We start from the raw sequence: 20,729 nt of genomic DNA, 5'->3' as shown, positions 1-20,729 counted from the left end.
CCAAGTAGCTGGAACTACAGGCGCGCGCTACCACACCTGGCTAATTTTTGATTTACTGTAGAGATGAGGTCTCGCCAAGTTGCCCTGGCGGGTCTCGGACCCGCAGGCTCAGGCAATCCACTCACGTCGGCCTCTCAAAGTGCTAGGATTACAGGCTGAGCCACCAAGCCCAGTCTGGGCTTATTTTCTAAAGATTAGATTGAAGTTACATATTTTTAACAGTAATTTCACGAAAGATATGTTGGGCATTGTAGCAAGGGTACATGATTTCAATATGCCATATTAGTGGTGCTGTTAATTATTTGGTTAAGTTGATGATATTAGTTACTCCAATGTAAAGTTACCATTAGTACAGAAAAGTGTCTTGGGTGAGAAAATTTGATATATGCTAATACCATGCTTCTACTCAAACTTCCACCTACAAATTTTAGCATCTATCAGGGATCTTGCTTGCAGCAACTATTATTGTAGTGTCTTCCAAATGGTGATTTTCTATTTCTCTCATTCCAGCTGCATGTATTAATTTATATTCACCTACAGGGAATAGGGAAGAGCTATAACTTCACTTCCATTTATTTATTTATTCAATTATGCAATTACATAAGTCTGAACTCATGGATATAATTTATGTGCTAAAATCTATTTATATATGTTGCTGCTAAAGCTATTTCTGCTTTCACCATTGAGAACTCTTTCCATTTATGTCCTACTGATATGCCCAAATATCTTTTTAAGCACATCTGTATTTTCTGGTATTACTGATGGTTCAGGCTGATCTTGTGTTTTCCTGCCATATTTAGAATCAGTGTCTTCACTGGTTCCTCTTACTGGAAAACGATATTTTGAAATTAAAATCAGGAGGCTAACTGTGTTCACTGCTACTGGGGTATCACTGCTGTTAGATCCCATAAACACATATATGTATGTATACTAACCCATTCATATGATTACATATATATTCATTTCTTTATCACCCACCTAAAATGTTTTCTGTCAGCCATTTTAGCTATCTGAAGTTCATTCACTAGAAGATGCTTATAAAAAGACTCATGGGAAAACAGATTATGGATACTGATAGCAGTTTATCTACAGTCTATATGAAAGTCAGCTGGCTCAGATTTTTTCCTCCTTGAGAATCTCTTCAATACATTGTGACATTTTCTTCTGGCATAAAGCGTAGCTGTCAAAAAAGAGTAAAAGCAGTCTGATTTTCCTTCCAAGTTACTTGGTCTTTTTGTCTGGATAGCCAAGGTATTTCTTCAAAGCCATATAATTTTACTAGATGGCTTGATATTGGTTGCTTTGGGTTGATTTTCCAAGGTATGCGGTTTCTTTTCATATGTAGTCTCACGTCTATTTCAGGAAAGTGTTGTCAAACACAGTCTTTAGTATTTATCTATCCCCTTGCTTTTATTTTCTTTTGTGTGGACTGTAGGGTCTTCTTTGGCTATCTTCAGTATATGACATTTTCTCTCAAATCCTTATCCCCTTCATTTCTTTTTATAAATATCCTGGTTTCTGTTTTCTATTTGTAGAGGCTTTTAATTCTTTTTTTTTAAGAAACAGGGTCTCGCTCTATCACCCAAGTTGGAGTGCTGTGGTGTGATCACAGCTGATTGTGACCTCAACTCCTGGACTCAGGTTAACCTCCTGCCTCAGCCTCCTGAGTAGCTGGATATATAACTGTTTACCACAAAGCCTGGCTAAGCTTTCCATTTTTTATAGATATGGGTCTTGTATGTCACCCAGGCTGATCTCAAACTCCTGGCCTCAAGCAATCCTCCCATGTTGGCCTCCCCAAGTTCTGTGATTAGAGGCACAAGCCACCTTGCTAGGCCATAAAACATTAATTCCTGTGTCTGTTAACTCAGCCATTTATCCTAGATTACCTTTTTTAAAAGTTTAACTCTTTCCTAAGTCCTACCATCTATTAAATTATAATTTTCATTTTTGGTGGGTATGTCTTTCTGATAAGCATTTTTATTCTCTGTAGGGATGTTATTCTGCTTCTTATTCACTTTTGTTCTTATAATTCTGACCTTGTTCCTTTTTAGTTGTTTATTTTTATATACAAGTAGATTTCCCTAAACTTTTAGAAAGGAAGCTTTTTAATGACAGTTTCCCTAATTTCATAACATAAGCGCTCCCCTATATTATTTTTGTGAAATACTCAAAATTAAAGCAATTTACTTTATGAAATCATCTAACTTAATTCACCTCCCAGACTTTTAATTAAACTTCCTCTTTTGTTTGTATCTGTTGTCTCTGTCCTACTTAATTTGGAGTCTATGCCCAGCAGTTTCACATCAGTATGGCGCTTGGTCCCAGAAGGGAGCCTTGGCTGGTGAAGTCTGAGAATTCACGAAGCCCAGAGTACCTGGAGTACCTTAGTATCTTTAAGACCCTCAATGTAGATTGTCTACATGTTTTTTGCCACTGCCATCAATATGTTCCTTTTATGGAGGAATCTGTAGAAACGCAAAACCCACGCCACTGCCATTTTCATGAATGATCAATTTTCTCCTTCTAATTCAAGCCACAACAAACTCAATCAGAACAAATAACTTCAACAGTTCCATCAATCATGAAAGATGTATTTTATGTTTCTTATTCCTCCCTTCCTTTCTTCCCTCCTTCTCCAATAAGCATAAATCTTTCACATAAGAAGCACTATAGCCTGTGTTCTGTTCTTCATGGCAAAAATAACAATAATAATGATAAAATAAATGAAAAAAATCACAAAATTCAATATATTTTCTATTTTTTTCTAATTAAGTCAGTCCTGAAGTAAAGGACAGATGGTAATGACAATGGAGTACATTTGATTCCATTCCTATAAAAGGAAACTATTTTAGGTATCACAGTAGTGTGACAATAACACTTGTATTTATTGGTCTCACCATACCTGCTTAAAGTAAAATATTTAACATACTAATAACAGAGCATTATTTTATGACCGCACATAAACTTTTTAAAACCCATCTATAAATTTCTAGAAATGGTTAACAAGTATATGAAAAAATGTTCAACTTCACTAATTATCAGGAAAATGCAAATTGAAGCCACAATGAAGTATCATCTCATGCAATATCATCTCATGTCTGTTAAGACAGCTGTTATCAAAACCAAGATATAACAAGTATTGACAAAAATGAGAAAAAGAGAACCCTTATACACTGATTAGAATGTAAACTAGTATAATCATATGGAAAACATCACAGAGGTTTCTCAACAAATTAAAAACAGAACTGTCAGGCTGGGTGTGGTGGGTCACGCCTAAAATCCCAGCACTTTGGGAGGCCAAGGTGAGAGGACTGCCTGAGCCCACAGGTTCAAGACCAGCCTAAGCAACATGGTGAGACCTCATCTCTACAATAAAAAAAAAAAAAAAAAATTAGCTGGGCATAATGGCGTGAGCTGGAATTCCAGCTACTTGGAAGGCAGAGGTGGAAGAATTGACTGAGCCCAGCAGATAGAGGCTGCGATGGCCGTGAGTGTGCCACTGCACTCCAGCCTAGGGGACAGGGTGAGACTCCAACTCAAAAAACTAAAACTAAATATAAGTAAATAAATAAATAAAAACAGAACTACCATATGATTCAGCAATCCCACTGATAGGTATATATCCAAAGGAAATGAAATCAGTTTGTTGAAAAGATACCTGCACTTCCATGTTCACTGCAGCACTAATCACAATAGCCAAGATAATGTGATTGAAATCAACTTAAGTGTTCATCAACAGATGAAAAGATTTTTAAAGATGATATATATGTACAATGGGTTACTATTCAGCCTTTAAAAAGGAAATTCTGTCATTCATGATAACATGGATGAACCCAGAGGACATTATACTAAGCAAAATAAGCCAGGCACAGAAAAAATAAACAAAAAACAAAAAACAAAAACCCATGATCTCACTTATATGGGAACTCTGAAAGAGCTGAACTTAGAGAAGCAGAGAGTAGAATGGTGATTACTACAGGTTGAAGGAGTGGGGAGACTGGAGAGATGTTGGTCAAAAGATACAAAATTTCGGTTAGACAGGAGGAATAAGACCAACATAATAATGTATTATATGCTTAAAAATTGTAAGACAGTAGATTTTAAGTGATCTTTAAGATATATATGTGAGTCAATGCATATGTTACTTAGCTTAGACATTCCACAATGTATACATATATCAAACAATCATGTTGTACATCGCCAATTAATACAATTTTTTTTTGAGTTGGAGTCTCACTCTGTCGCCCAGACTTTATCTGCCAATTAAAAAAGAAATAATTGAGAAAAAGATTTAAATCCTGCAATCTAGAATGAGAAAAAATACTTTGGGCACTACTGAATGCAGTGAGAACTTTGGAACTTCTGCCCATTGAGTTGTTATAAGAGATACCGCCATCCATGGAACATGAGGCTTTTGAGACAAAGTGGTTTCTGCACCCACTCGATGGGAATCCCATCAACTTGCTCCTAAAGTTGTTACCTGGGAAAAAACAGCTCTGGATGGCCACATAAACTGCTGCAAGGACTACTCCTAAACACTAGATGTTGCTCCTGCTCGCAAGCATAAGCTCTGTACTAGATTGATCTCAAAACACTAATGCCAAGTGTAGTATAGCCTTGTACATCTCAATACTTATTTGAACCTAAGAAGAACCCGATGGGCAATGGAGATCATGAGACCACAATGAACAGAAAAATACTGTATCATGTAGCTCATTCATTAAGTAAAACATTGGCTTTGAGATCTTATCTAGTTCACAAGGTTAAAGTTTAAAGTTCACAAGTTTACCATGACACTGCCATGTTCTACTCTTAACTCTTTTTTTTAATACAAAAGTATCCCTAATTACCCAGTAATGTGACTTACATGCTTTTATCTCTACAAATGTTATACTTCTCCAAATTGTTGTCATCTTGAATTTAAGCTTTATATCAGCTATTATGTTCACAATCGCCAAGAGAGGATCACATATAGGTTATGTTTTGTAAGTCTGACCTGTCTACATTTATATTTAAGAATTTCCCCTCACCACACAAAACAGGTCATTTCCTAAAGTTGGGTTAGTTAAGGAACCACATCTATATTATCTCCAGTCATATTAAAATTCTCATCAATGTTAAAAGTAAAGAAATCATTATGAGTAATATAATTAATGTCTATGCTTTCAAGTGTAAAAGAATATATAAAAAGAATTTAACATCTTGTTTCATTTGCTACCAGGAATCTATTCACTATGAGCATTTCCAGTTGTAATATGAGTATCTGAGCAATATGAGTATTTCCAGTTGTACTTACATAAGCAAATGTACATTCTAGTTTGATACAGATATATTTTTGCTGCACTCAAACTCAACATAAAGGGTCTACACCCATGTAACATTTTTCTCTTAAGAATATACAGCTGGGCCAGGCATGGTGGCTCAAGTCTGTAATCCCAGCACTTTGGGAGGTCAAGACAAGAGGATTGCTTGAGCCCAGGGGTTCTAGACCAGCCTGGGCACCCTGGTGAGACCCTGTCTCTAGAATATATCAAAAAATTAGCCGGGTGTGGTAGCGTGCGCCTGTAGTTCTGGTTACTTGGAAGACTGAAACAGAAGGACCACCTGAGCCCAGTAGGTCGATGCTGGGGTGGCTGTGAGTGTGCCACCACACTCCAGCCTGGGTGACATAGTGAGACTCTGACTCCAAAAAAAATTACAAAAAAAAATATATACACACACACACACACACACACACAGTTGTACATCATAGCATTCAAAAATAAATCTAATTTCAGCTCTCCTGTTATCCTTCTCAATTTCTTTGTCAAGTATCTTTTTCCATTGATTGTCATAGTTTTTTTTTAACAGCTTCATAATATTGCATGTTACAGACTGAACTCCATAAACTCATATATTGAAGCCCTAATCCCCAAGGTGACTGTGTTTAGAGACAGAGTCTTTGGGGAGGTAATTATAGTTAAATAAATTCATAAGGGTGGGCACCTAAGATTATAGGAATGGTGCTCTCTTAAGATTAGAGGAAGAGATACCAAATAACTTTCTCTTGGCATACATGGAGAAGCCAGCAACCTGCAAGTCAGGAAGAGAGACCACAACAGAAACCAAATCTGCTACTTCTAGCTCCAAAACTGTGGCATAAAAAATTTTTGTTGTTTAAGCCATCTGGTGTGTGGTATTTTGTTATGACAATCCAAGCAGACTAATACACTACAGTAACATTATTTTGCCATGTGGAATTTAAACTTTAAATCAGATACCACATTTAATAATCACCAAAGGAGGATCATCTGTACGTTACTTTACCTATCATAACTATACTGATATTCTTCACTTCTACAATTAGCTCCTCACTCCCATTTTATTTGTAATATACAGAATTCTTCGTCTACCTCTGTTTTTTCAATATTGATGAAGACATGAATATAATAAATATTTTATTTTCACATTAATTGTACTATAAGAAAACAAACTTAAGTACAAGACTAAGCACTTGAGACTAAGCTCAATTCCAGAAGACATAAGAAAGGATTATGGTAAACTAGAGAGTGTGAATTTCATCTAAGCAGGAACAATCATTACTCAGTTAAAGCAGAAAGGGTGCAGGGCATGGTGGTACATGCCACATGCCTATAATCCTAGCACTTTGGGAGGCTGGGGTGAGAGGACTGCCTGAGCCCAGAGGTTTGAGAACAGCCTGGGCAATCTGGCGAGACCTCATCTCTACAATAAATCAAGAAAAATTAGCTGGGCATGATGGCACATGCCTGTAGTTCCAGCTACTTGGAAGGCTGAGGTAGAAGGATCACCTGAGACCAGCAGTTCAAGACTGTGGTGGCCCTGAGCACACCACTGCACTCCAGCCTGGGCGTCAGAGTAAAACTCTGACTCAAAAAAAAAAAAAAAGAAGAAAGGGTGGTCCACAGTTGCCAACGCTTCTAATTTTCAATTCTAGATGTCGATAGCAACTTCAAATTTAAAAACATTACACATATAAAAGCATATGTTCCCATAAAAATGTGTACATGAATGTTCACAGCTACATTATTCATACAGCCAAAAAGCGTAAACAACCCAAATGTCCATCAAGTAATGAACAGATAAAAATGTGGCATATCCATACAAAGGAATAATACTCATCCATAAGATGGAATGAAATATTGATACATACCACAACATGAATGAACCTTGAAAACATTATGCTGTATAGAAGAAGCCTGGCACAGAAAACCACATATTGTATGATTCTATTTATATGAAACATCCAAAGGAGGCAAATCCATAGAGAAAGGAAGTAGATTAATGATTTCCAGGGGCTGAGGGTGGGGAGGAATGGCAAGTGACTGCTAGTGTGTACAGCTTCTCTGCAGGGTCATGAAACTGTTCTGAAATTAGATAGTGGCACTGGTTGCACAAAACAGTGAATATACTAAAAATCACTAAATTATACACTTCAAAATGGTGAATGTTACCTTGGCTTTTTTAAAAAACAAAGCGAGACTTTACAAACCAAAATAAACACATTTTCAGGCCAAACTGGGTCTATGAGCTACCAGTCTGCTAACTCTATTCTCTACAAGAGATTCTCAGATCATACACCCTTATCTGCTTACATTTGCCAGAAGCATATGTGACTGCAAAAATTAACAAAAGGACAGTGTTTTGCAAATTAATAGGAAAAAAAACTAAAGATTAGTTGAATTTCCCTCAACTTTGTCTTCCCCCAAAAGTTACTTTTTTAACTTTTTGGTCTTTTCTAAACTAGAATACAGTAACTCAATATAGAGTAGAAATATATAATATCATAGTGTTGTACAGCACAACTTCTTCCAGGTAGTGTGGTATCTGAATTGACACACTGAATCTTAAACAGTCATAAAAGTGTTGAAATAACACTTAACACTTACTTGGAAGTATACCATAGACTGAGAAGAACAATTCATAAGGTATTTGACAACTTCAAGTCTGGTACTATAACTGGCCCTAATATAAGTGGTATGAAAATATTATAAATAAAGGGACCAAAAAGGTGAGAATTCCAATAGCCCTTGATGTATAATGAAACTTTTCACAGGGGGGTGGGGAGAGAATAACATCTGAGGAGAGACTAGCATAAGCACCCAGAAGAGAATGCCCAAGACATATGGAGAAAATACAAGCATCTAGATAATCCGGAACCATTACTCATGTAAGAAATAGGAGGAGCCAACACTAAACAGAGAGATAGAGGTCAGATTATGAGATTCTGCAGTTCAGTCTAGGAAATTAAGACTTTTTCAGAAGACAATTATAATTATCATTGAAACAAAGCCAACTTATTTAGTTGATGAATTCTACAGGCCCCTTGCTGCTACTTTTGAATTTCTTGCCCACTTTTACAGGTAATACATTCCCCCTTTGCACCTATACAAAAATAAGAAAAAGTTACCTTCCTGGAGTTAGATACAAGGCATGGCAATTAAACTAAGATTCTATTTTAGCTATAAGAATAAGAATGGTTGTTTATTTTCTCTCTCCAAAATTTCTATTTCTTGCTTTCTGATTTCTAAATATTCACTCGCTTAGTTTTTAGCTGTTGTCACATTTTGCTTCACCAACTCTAACTACATTAGACATTCCTTAGGACTATTTCTAGCTTTCAACCTACTCTGTCCTACCTACCTCACATCACATCCTCAAGTCAGCCTATGGACAATGTTTGTTTACATATGAGAGCAATAAAAATTATAAACCACAATCACATTTTCTTTGGTCTTGCCATAAACAGATTACAGTAACTCCACTTGAGAAAACAGGGTGGGAGACAGGGCTTTGGGGACTAAAATGGTACATAAGTGCAGTATCAAAAGTGCACAGTGCAGACTGCCTAGATTTGAATATTGAGTTTGCCACTAACATGCTGTGTGACTTTGGAAAAGTTACTTAAATTATCTTGTCTCATTTCCATCATCTGAAAAAAATGGGAATAATAACATACTACTACTTAACAGAGTTGTTGTGAAGATGATATGATTTAATATATGTAAAGCACTTAGGACAGTATTGACACTGCTAAGTGTTACATATGTTATTATCTTATCCATTATAGTGTAAGTTTTACAAATGCAAGGATTTTAGTCTGCTTTGTTTACTGAAATCCACGTTTAGCACACAGAAGGTTATCAATAAACATTTGCTGAGTGAATGAATAAATATGAAGCATTTTATAGTTAGATCAAGAAAGGCAGAAAAGCCCTATTTAAAAGACAGAAACACAGAAAATAAAATGTCCTGCTCCTCCTCTTCTACTTTTTCAACGGACGTCATCACCCACAGACTGTTTTCTCTTATTTGTGAGGAAAGGTATAAAATCAGTATTCATTGAGAAATGTTTTCAGAGACAATTGTATAAAAGCCTTTGTTGTGTTCGTTTCAAAAGTTAGAAGACTGACTCAATAAACCTTGCTACTTAAAGTGTGATCCTCTAACCGGTAGCAGCAGCATCATAAGTCCTTGTTAAAATGATCAGTCAGCAAACACCCAAGACCCACTCCATCTGATTCTGTATTTTATAAAGATCCAAATATAAATACTACAATTTGAGAAGTATGACTCTAGATAACCCTAGTTAAAGAGCATAGTTAAGGATCAAAGTTCAAATCTAGGCTCTGACACTTTATTATGTATAAGATCTGGGGCAAGTTTATAAATGTCCCTATTTCCTCGTCTGTAAAATTAAAATAATAGTAGTAGTTACCTCAAAGAGTTGTTATGAGAATTAAATGAAAATCCATATGCAGCATTTGGTAGACTGCAAAGAAAACAGGATGTGCCCAATAAATGTTACTGTTGTTATTGTTGAGATCTCCCATCCTCTACCACAAGGCCCCACAGAGAAATATTAGAATTAAATATTAGGAAGAACTTTATTGAAAAAAAATAGTTTGCTGTATTTTTCTTTGTACTTTATACAATGAGTCTCCCTTCAAGATCAGTGTCAAATTTAAGGTCTCCTAATAGAAGTAATTGCCTCTTACTTTTCTTTTATTTCTTTCTTTTTCTTTTTTTGAGTCAGAGTCTCATTCTGTCAGTTAGGCTGGAGTGCAATGACACAATCACAGCTCACCACAGCCTTGACCTTCTTGACTCAGGCAATCCTCTGCTCAGCCTCCTGAGAAGCTGAGACTACAGGCACTTACTACCACACCCAGTCAATTTTTTGTAGAGACAAGATCTCGCTGTGTTGCTTAGGCTGGTCTTGAACTCCTAAGCTCAAGCAATCTTCCCATCTCAGTCTCTCAAAGTGCTGGGATTACAGGTGTGAGCCACCGCACCTGGTCTGCCTCTTAAATTTCTGTACTGATTTTGCTTCCAATTGTATATGAGAATGTGTACATGAAAGAATGAACAAATGAACAAATAATGTTAAGTGTAAAATTAGAACTAATCCTTGGTAAATACAACTAAAAAAGTCTGGAAATTCAATAGGGGGTTCAGACTACTTTCAAATTATTATGCTTTACTGAGTAATCTCAAATTTAATTTTAACATGTAGGAAAAAATTTTTCAAATTCGAAATTGGTCTTGCAAGTAAAACTATCAGAGATATCTGAAATCATATAAAAAATGATCAAAGGAGGGCAATAATCAGGATTTTGGCTAAAAGGAATGTTTACTATATAGGAACATAATTATATACTATATGGAAAGGCATAATTCCGTCTTTTCAAGCAAGATTGCATATATGAGATGCTTATGTAAATGGATTCCACAATGCATCAAATAAAGTAAGAACACAGTGCCTTTTCAGTTCCAATCGAAACAGTAGAGGCAAACTAAGAGCAAAGGAAGAAAATATGATAAGGAAAGTAAATTCCTTCGTCATTAAAAGGTTATCAATAACAAATTATTAACTAAAAAGATGTTAGTCAAAATTTCAGTTGGTTTCTTTCCTTCTAGAGAGATCAGGACTTGGTTGGATCTTCCTAGAAAGGTCAGAATTTGATCTACCTAGTTAAATTAGAAAACTTAATAAAAATTCAAGTTTAACAGTCACAATTATCATAAACTTAGGAGTTTTCAACATATGACAAAAAACAAACCACCCAATTAAACAGCGGACAAAGGACTTGAATAAACATTTTCCCAAAGAAGATATAAAAATGGCCAATAAACACTTGAAAAGATGTTCAACATCACTTGTCATTAGGAATTAATGACTACAATGAAATACTACTTCACACACATTAGGATGGCTATTATTAAGAAGAAAAAAAAACAGAAAATAAACAAGTATTGGTAAGGATGGGAAGAAATTGGAGTCCTTGGGCAATTCTGGTAGGATTGTAAAATGATGCAGCTGCTGTGGAAAACAGTATGGTGGTTCCTCAAAATACATATACCATATGATCCAATAATCTCACACTGGATATATACCCCAAAAAGGGAAAGCATGAACTTAAAGAGATATTTGTATACCCATGCTCATAGCAGCATGGTTCACAAATGTGCAAAAGGCAGGAGCAATTCAAGTGTCCACTGACTGATGAACTGATAAACAAAATGTGATATATACATACAAGGAAATATTATTCAGTAATTTAGTATTATTAAAACGGAAGAAAATTCTGACACATGCTACAATATGGATGAACTTTGAAGACAATATGCTAAGTGAAATAAGCCTGGCCCCAGAGAACAAGCATTATATGATTCCTCTGACATGAGGTTCCTAGGATACTCAAATTCAGAGACAAAAGTAGAATGGCAGATGCCAGGGTTTGAAGAGAAGGGAAAAAGGGAAGTTAGTGTTTAATAGGTACAGAGTTTCAGTTGGGGGAGATGAAAAAAGTTCTGGAGATGGAAAGTGGTGATGGGAGCAGCTAGACAGTGTGAATATAATTAATACCACAGAACTGTATACTTAAAAATAGTTAAAAAGGTCAATTTTATGTTTTATGTTATGTATATTTTGCCACAATAAAAAAATTTATGATTTGATTATTGGAACATTTTTAATTACAGTTTTAAAAACACCTTATGTAAAAGAGCAACATATTTGATAGGTTTCTTTTTTTTTTGGCCTCTTTTTTCATTTAATTAAAGAAAATTAACCTCCTTTCATGGGAAGGCTCCCAAGTTTTCAAATTGAAATAGAAATTCAGAATTATATAGTTGGGAAGAGGAGTGGAAGAAGATGGAAGAGATTACAAAACAAAGCAAAACAAAACACACAAAAAAAACCTTGTTTAGGTGTTTCTTCCTCTTTTTTAGTCTCCTCATCCTCTAAGCTGGGACTTTCCCGGGAAGAGTTGTCTTGTTGGCTAGAATTTTTCAATAGTACAGGATCAATTTGTGCTTTCAGGAGTGCAAGAGTCTCAGCCAACTCGTTTCGATTTCTAAACAAGGGAAAAAATAAGACAGCATAAAAATCTTTTTCCTGTTCTAAAGAACTTTCTGAATAACACCTATTAGAAGTTAAAATTAAAAAAAAAGAAAAATACATTAAGAACATCCAAAACACTGGTACAGCTAGCCCTAATCAACCTTGAATTTTAAAAATAAGTACTAAGAAAAACACATATTAAAATATGCTATTCTCCAAAGAGGAATATTAGATTATTCTTTCTACTGAATGGAATGGCCATGAAGACTTCTTTGGTTGAAAGGAAAAGAAGAAACAAAATTAAACAAAAATCAAAGTTACGATAACTTTAAAAAGTTGTAGCTAATCTCTAAGGAGATAAAATCAGTATAAAACCTGATGGAAGAAGTGTTTTTTCTTTAGCTCGTGATTCATTTGTAAAGAAGAACTCTCTTTTCTACCTTCAGAGAGAAGAGCATTTGATATTGTTATAAAATTATGATCCAGAACTTTGTGAAAAATTATGGCAAAATGTCAGTTCTAATAATAGTTCAAAAACATAAAAATTCAGGTTACTGACTGTGTTTTGTCAAATTTAGTTTATAACTAAAAGAAGAGAATTCAACTGATTCAACAATACCAGAAAATTCCAAATAAATAAAATTCTTATCTATAAAAATCTATATTTTTAGTATCATAAGCAAAGATGTAGGATCATTAATTTTTTTATTTTTTTATTTTTTTATTTTTTAGCTGGAGTCTCACTCAGTCCCCCAGACTGGAGTGCAGTGGCCGCTCCTGGCCACCGCAGCCTCGACCTGCCGGGCTCCAGCGATCCTTCCGCCTCAGCCTTCCAAGTAGCTGGAACTACAGGCGTACGCTACCACGCCCAGTTAATTTTTTGATTTATTGTAGAGATGAGGTCTCACCAAGTTGCCCAGACAGGTCTCGAACCCGTGGGCTCAGGCAATTCATTCACCTCGGCCTCCCAAAGCACAGGATTACAGGCTGAGTCACCAAACCTGGCTGGGATCATTAATTTAAATGCTGCTTACAACTAGAAACCTCACTTTGATATTTTTCCTGTTCAGACAAGCAGTATGTAATGGGGAGGATAAAAAGCAAATCCTAGACTAAGAGCTGGAAAACTTAATTCTAGATTTGCCACTAGCTTAACTGATCAACACCGTGATCCTCCAAACAAAGTGTAAATAACTCTACGAATCGAATATACTGTTAAGATGAAATGACTTGCTTTCTTATTAGCCATGTTTCATATGTCCCCTACCTTCCTCTCCCTTTCCACCTCCATGCCAGTTAAACTCTATTGCTTGACAGTAGGGACTCTGCCTTATCAAGCAGGCTCTAAAAAATAAGTTTAATGGATAAATGGAATCCTTGCTCCTCAACGATTATAGATCTATGTGTCCCTGGACAAGTTTTGTCCTCACTAGAAAACTGAGGTTTTCTTTTCTTTTTTCCAGTCAGGGTCTCATTCTGTCACCCAGTCTGGAGTGCAGTGGTTTGATCTCAGCTCACCGCAGACTTGACTTCCTGGGCTCAGGCAATCTTTTTGTCTCAGCCTCCTGAGTAGCTGGGATTATAGGCATGCACCACCATGCTCAGCTAATTTTTGTATTTTTTGTAAAGACAAGGTCTCACTATGTTGCCTAGGTTGGTCTTGAACTCCTGGGATCAAGCAATTCTCCCACCTCAGCCTCCCAAAGTGCTGGGATTACAGGTATGAGCCACCATGCTCGGGCAGTTTTCTTATCTATAAAAGACTGGATTCTTCTCTTCAGTATTGTTAAATTGGCCTCCCAACAAAAGTAATACATTTTCACTGATAGGCATCTTTCAGAAATTAAAATGACAACCATTTATTGCACATGAGAATGAACAGACATGTTCATAAATATCATATGAGCATATATAATAAACAGTCTAGAATTTTAATAATATAATAGTAGAAGATCAGACTAGATATTCTCTCCAAGTCCTGTCAGGTACTGCCTCCATTTTACAGAAAGGAAAATTAAGACTCAGAGAATTTACATAAATTGTCTCCTAATTTCATATCTACAACCTACTTCCAACCTAAAGCTCTATTTGTAACGTTATTGCTACCTATATTTCGTTGAGAATTCCATATGCAATAAATGCCTTAATCTATTTGTGTTTTTTTTTTTAAGTCATGCTGGGAAGTGAAGAGTATATTGTAGTTATTCACCATATCTATTGGTAAAAGCTTCAAAACATGAGAGCTAATATTACTAGGAAAATCCATTTCAATTACTTCCACTACTCTATGCATAAAGAATTTAGCAGTAAAATTTATTAAAGAACAGCCCCCTAAAAGGCTTTTAATCTGATTAATGTATCTCAACACAAATCTCAAGTAGACATTATTATATGAAAACAGAAAACTACCTATCCTTGGGTTTCTTCTATTTTGATCAATTAGATTTAGTATGCTAGAGGAAAAAAATATTTAATCCTAAATTTGAACTAGTCACAGGGAACTTTCATAAGTATACCTTGTATTCAAATCATATCCAAGTTTCTTAACATTACTTACAGGACCTTTTGTAGCAGACTATGGACCCTAACAAAAATCCAGCTATTCTGCCTTTCCTCCCTCACTTTCTGTTCTACAAACCATACCTTCCTGAAGGCATACTAAATCAGATATGATCTTCCAAAATACCAAGCTCTCTTAGGTCAGGATGTCAGGTGACTGAGCTTCTGTTCTCTTAGCCTGGAATGTGCTCTCTATGGCTAACTCCAATTAGTCTTTCAAAGAGAAGCATAAAATGAATAAATAAAGTCTAGTATATCTACATAAGGGAATATTATTCAGTCATAAAAAAGAAATAAAGTTATGATTTACACTACATCTTGTAGACACTATGCTATCTCAAAGAAGTCATACACTAAAGGTAACTTGTATGATTCTATGTACATGAAACATTGAGAATACGCAAATTGTAGAAAAAGAATTGACTACTGGCTGTCAAGGACTGAGAAAAGGGAGAATGGGGAAAACGGCTTATGGGTACAAGGTTTCTTTTTGAGGTGAGAAAAATATCCTGGTACTAGTGGCACAACTTGTGAATATACTAAAAACCATTCAACTGTATATACTTTTTTTATTTTAAAGATGTGGGGTACAATTCAAGGTTAGAAATACAAATGTTCATTATGCATGTACCCTTGTTGATGAGGCATGCCCCCTGCCCTGCAGATTCCCACTACTGCCAATCCCGCCTCTGCACTCCCCTAGCAGATTCCCACTCAACTGTACATACTTTTAAAAAGATAATAGCATAGACAAGAATGCAGCTATGAAGATGGGAAGTGATCAAACTCTAGATATATTCTGCATGGGGAGCTGATGGAATCTACTGATAAGAGCAGATGTGGAATGAGAGAAAAGGAGTCATGGATATGCCCCAAGATTCTGGACCAAGACACTAAAGATATGGCTGCTAGTAACAGATGAGACAAGCTTGGGGTAGAAAGGTTGAAAGCTCGATTTTAGGCAGATTGGTTACTGATTTTAACTTAACTAGATTTTAAACTCTTATATTTTTCTATCTGTGCTCTAAGTTAATTTGATGAAATGGTATACAACATCCTAACCATTATAGTGTGAAATATAATTTCTCCCTGGCTAAAAGATGTTCACAGTTTGGGCTAGTGGTAGGTGCTAAACCTTTCAGAAGCAATTGAACTAAGAGTTGGATTCAACAAGAAATAACAAAAAGAAACAGATAAAACAAAGTCGAGCACAGGCATCATCTTATGCCAAGTATGGGCAAAGAGTCTGGTTCTTCCATAGCACCCTTAGGTGATCTTCATCACAGGTTGCCTGACAATCCATGATCTACTGTACTGAAACCTTTTACTACAAGGAGAACTCCTTAAGAAATGGGATCACGTCTTTACATCTACAAAGCATAGCATAGTGTAAATATAACAAGACTTTTATAAATATTTGTAATATATAATTCCAGGATTCAGCAACAATACTGTAACGTTTTGGTATGAATTCCAAACTACTCAGTAGGGAAAAAGAAAATTTTGTGAAGGCCAAGAAAGGTATTAATTAGTAACACCAACGGCTGTCCAATTAACATAAGCCAACATTAACAAATGAGTACTATGTTCCAAGCATTACTTCAAGAGCTTTATATAAATTAGTTCATATAATTCCAGCATAACCCGACTACATAGGTACTAACTTATTCCCATTTTACAGAAGAGGAAACTGAGAATACACAGAGAGTTATCATAATTAGCCTATGGTAAGTTAATACAATTCATCAGGCCTGAATTCCAGATAGGCTAACTTCAGAGTCCATCTTAATTATTGTGCTATATGCCAGATTATACACATTAGATTTAGAAACGTCTTCACAGTTTGTAATTATGGGTACATGAAATTGTATACTCTATTTAGAATTCAGCTTTTTGAAAATGATTGCCAAACCATTATAAATGGTTAAAATATTTGTACTTAGGTATAATTTGCATACTGTAAAATAAACCTATCTTAGATAACAGTTCATCAATTTTGACAAATGCATATACCGTGGAATAGACACCACAATCAAGATAAGGAATATTAATATTGTCATTAAAAAGTCCCATCCGGGCCGGACTCAGTGGCTCAGTCTGTAATCCCAGCACTTTGGGAGGCCAAGGTGAGTGGATTGCCTGAGTCCGCGGGTTCGAGACCCGCCTGGGCAACTTGACAAGACCTCATCTCCACAATAAATAAAAAAAAAATTAGCCAGGCATGGTAGCACGTGCCTGTATTTCCAGCTACTCGGAAGGCTGAGGCGGAAGGATCGCCAGAGCCCAGCAGGTCGAGGCTACGGCGACAGAGTGAGACTCCCACTCAACAAACAAACAAACAAAACAAAACAAGCAAACAAAAAGTCCCATCCGTTCTTTCCTACTGAATCTCTCTCTCCCACCAAGGCTAGAAGAAATCAGAGTTTTGATTACTGTAGATTAATTTTGTTAATTCCAGAACTTATAATAAATGGAATCACACAACATGTACTTTTTGGCTTCTTTCACACAAGATTTTTAAAAGACAAATCCATATAGTTTTATAATTCATTCCTTTTTATTTCTTAGTAATAATTCATTATATAAGTACTGTTAAGAATAAAGTACTATGAAGATTCTAATACAAGGTTATTGCAGACATGTTTTCTTTCTTTTTTTGAGACAGGGTCTCATTCTGTTGCCAAGACTGGTGTGCAGTGGCACAATCACAGCTCACTGTAACCTTGAACTCGTGGGCTCATCAATCCTCCTGCCTCAGCCTCCGGAGTAGCTAAAACTACAGGTACGTGTCCGCATGCCCAACATTTTAATTACTATGTTGCCCAGGCTTGTCTTAAATTCCTGGCTTTGGTGTCCCAATGCAATGGGATTACAGGTGTAAATAAACCACTGTGCCCTGCCTTCTGAACATATTTTCATTTTTCTAATATAAGTATCCAGGAGTGAAATTGATGGGTTATGGAAGAACAGTTTGTTAACATTTGTTAACATTTTAAGAAACTGCCAAACTATTTTCCAAAATGGTTGCATTCTCATCAGCAGAATTTCAGTTGACTCAGATCCTCGCTAACATTTAATGTTCCAAGCCATTTTCATTTTACTAATTCTAGCAGAGGTAAAGTGGTACCGCTCTGTAGTTTTAATTTGAAATTCTCTGATGAATAATGATGCAGAACACTTTTCCCTGTGCATATTGGCTATATATGAATATATTCTTTATGAAGTAACCACTCAACAGCCTGCATATGACTTTATCTTCCTTAGTCTGTAGATCCTCTTTGATCCTGAGAAGCATATGATGGAGTCTGGTCTATTCAAGATCTCTAGTTACTAAAATTCTCTTATCATTAATAACCAAAGACTACCAGTGTGTCATCTTTTTCATTCCTCAAGAAATTCTATTGACAGTATTTCCTAGGGTGAATAATATCACTTATTACATGTTATTTGTTCAGATGTAGAAAATACATACATTTTTCTGTTCTTTTATCTTCTTTTGTTAAAGACTACATTAGGGGTGAGATAACTATAGCAAATACTTTTCTTCTGTGGCAATTCTGTTGCAACACTAACAGGAACAAGTAGGACATGAACTAGAGCTTATTTTTGTCATTGAAACCTGTTATAATACTTGGTTAAGCCATAGACACCACCATTTTTAGAGGTAAAAATATTGAAATGTTGACAATTTTAAAGGGTTCAATGAAATTTAACTACTTTTCCTAAGTGGATCAGTAGAAGCCAGGAGTTTAAGACCAGCCTGGGCTAAATAGGGAGAGCCTGCCTCTTTTAAAAATTTAAATATAAATCAACTGGGCGAGATGTGCTTAGATACTCAGGGAGCTGAGGCAGGAGGATCAGTTGAGCCCAAGAGTTTGAGGTTACAGTGAGCTAAAATGGCACTACTATGCTCCAGCTTAGGCAACAGAGAAAGACTGTCGCAAAAAAAGAGAAAGAAGAGAGAGGAAACGAGATGAGACGAGACAAGGAAATGTAAGCACTTCTACTATTTGTAGCTGTTTCAACTTAAAAATTCTCTTTTCAGCCGGGCTCAGTGGCTCAGCCTGTAATCCCGCGCCTTTGGGAGGCTGAGGTGAGCGGATTGCCTGAGCCCGCGGGTTCGAGACTCGCCTGGGCAGCGAGACCTCATCTCTACAATAAATCAAAAAATGAGCCAGGCGTGGTAGCGCGCGCCTGTAATTCCAGCTACTCGGAAGGCTGAGGCGGAAGGATCGCCAGAGTCCAGCAGGTTGAGGCTGCGGTGGCCGGGAGCAGCCACTGCACTCCAATCTGGGCGACAGAGTGAGACTCCAACTCAAAAAAAAAAAAAAAAATTCTCTTTTCTTTCTTCCTTTTTTTTGAGTTGGGGGTCTTACCCCATTGCCCAGGCTGGACTGCAGTGGCACATCATTGGCTCACTGCAGTCTTGACTTGGCTCAGGCTATCTCTCCACCTCAGCTTCCCATGTAGCTGGGACTACAGGCACACACCACCACACTGCTAATTTTTCACTTTCTGTAGAGACCAGGTCTTGCTATGTTGCCTAGGCAGCTCTTGAATTCCTGAGCTCGTGCAACCCTCCCACCTCGGCCTTCCGAAGTGCTAAAATTACAGGCATCAAGAAACCATACCCGGCCAACTTAAAAATATAATTATTGATCTATAAATTAACTGCCTCCTATCTTAAATATCTAATATAGATTTATATTATTAATTTTGCAACAAGCAGAAATGGAAATTGCTACTTAACAATAGGAGTTTTAAGACTGCAGTGATATTATGGTATTAAATTTTCAAAAGACGATCAAATATGAAAGGTTATCCCTTTTTTGGTAGATTCCCATTTTTAGAAAAAAATTCTGTTTAAGTTGCAAAGTTCAACTTATTAGATGAATAATAATATCAATCATTAATAAGGCTGACTTATTGGCTTTAAAAAACAATTCTAAAGACTAGACAATTTTTGTTATATAATCATCTTTTAAGAATTAGGTAGAAATGTTTCTAACACTAGCTGATACTCAAGAAAATAATAGTGTTAAAAAATAGTTTTTAGCTGGGCTCGGTGGCTCAGCCTATAATCCCGCGCATTGGGAGGCTGAGGTGAATGGATTGCCTGAGCCCGCGGGTTCGAGACCCGCCTGGGCAACTTGGTGAGACCTGATCTCTACAATAAATCAAAATGAGCCAGGTGTGGTAGCGCGCACCTGTAGTTCCAGCTACTTGGAAGGCTGAGGCGGAAGGATCGCCGGAGCCCAGCAGGTCGAGGCTGCGGTGGCCGGGAGCAGCCACTGCACTCCAGTCTGGGTGACAGACTGAGACTCAAACTCAAAAAAAAATTAGTTTTAAGCAAAAGGAGGATACTTTTCATTCACTAGTAAAAAATAATATTCATGGCCGGGCTCAGTGGCTCAGCCTGTAATCCCACGCTTTGGGAGGCCAAGGTGAATGAATTGCCTGAGCCCGCAGGTTCGAGACCTGCCTGGGCAACTTGGCAAGACCTCATCTCTACAATAAATCAAAAAAATTAACCAGGTGTGGTAGCACATGCCTGTAGTTCCAGCTACTTGGAAGGCTGAGGCGGAAGGATCACCAGAGCTCAGCAGGTCAATAATGAGAAGAGGCAAAAGCAACATGGTTGGAATTCTGACCTTTTGGCTGATAAATATTTATTAATTAAAAAAAACTAAGTTTCAATTTTGGGGTTTAGAAATTTTACAAGAAAAGCTAATAGTTTAAAAAGTGGAGGCTGGGCGTGGTAGCTCACGCCTGTAATCCCAGTACTTTGGGAGGCCAAAGTGAC

At 36.6% G+C, this 20,729-nt stretch overlaps 1 protein-coding gene across 1 annotated transcript in view; it reads right to left on the bottom strand.

The window, feature by feature from the left end:
- RSF1 (remodeling and spacing factor 1) overlaps positions 1 to 20,729 on the bottom strand; it is a gene marked incomplete at its 3' end in the record, with an annotated part of 136,526 nt that overhangs the window by 42,821 nt on the left and 72,976 nt on the right. Inside the window, exon 5 of the mRNA XM_021717396.1 lies at positions 12,226 to 12,380. Coding sequence (XP_021573071.1) covers positions 12,226 to 12,380 — 155 coding nt within the window. The remainder of the gene's footprint in view (positions 1 to 12,225; positions 12,381 to 20,729) is intronic.

Source organism: Carlito syrichta, unplaced genomic scaffold (genome assembly GCF_000164805.1).
Source record: "Carlito syrichta isolate Samal-C Ts95f unplaced genomic scaffold, Tarsius_syrichta-2.0.1 Scaffold309725, whole genome shotgun sequence".
Taxonomy (NCBI): domain Eukaryota; kingdom Metazoa; phylum Chordata; class Mammalia; order Primates; family Tarsiidae; genus Carlito; species Carlito syrichta.
The sequence above is the reverse complement of the archived record's forward strand: the minus strand, read 5'-3'. Positions and strand labels throughout refer to the sequence as shown.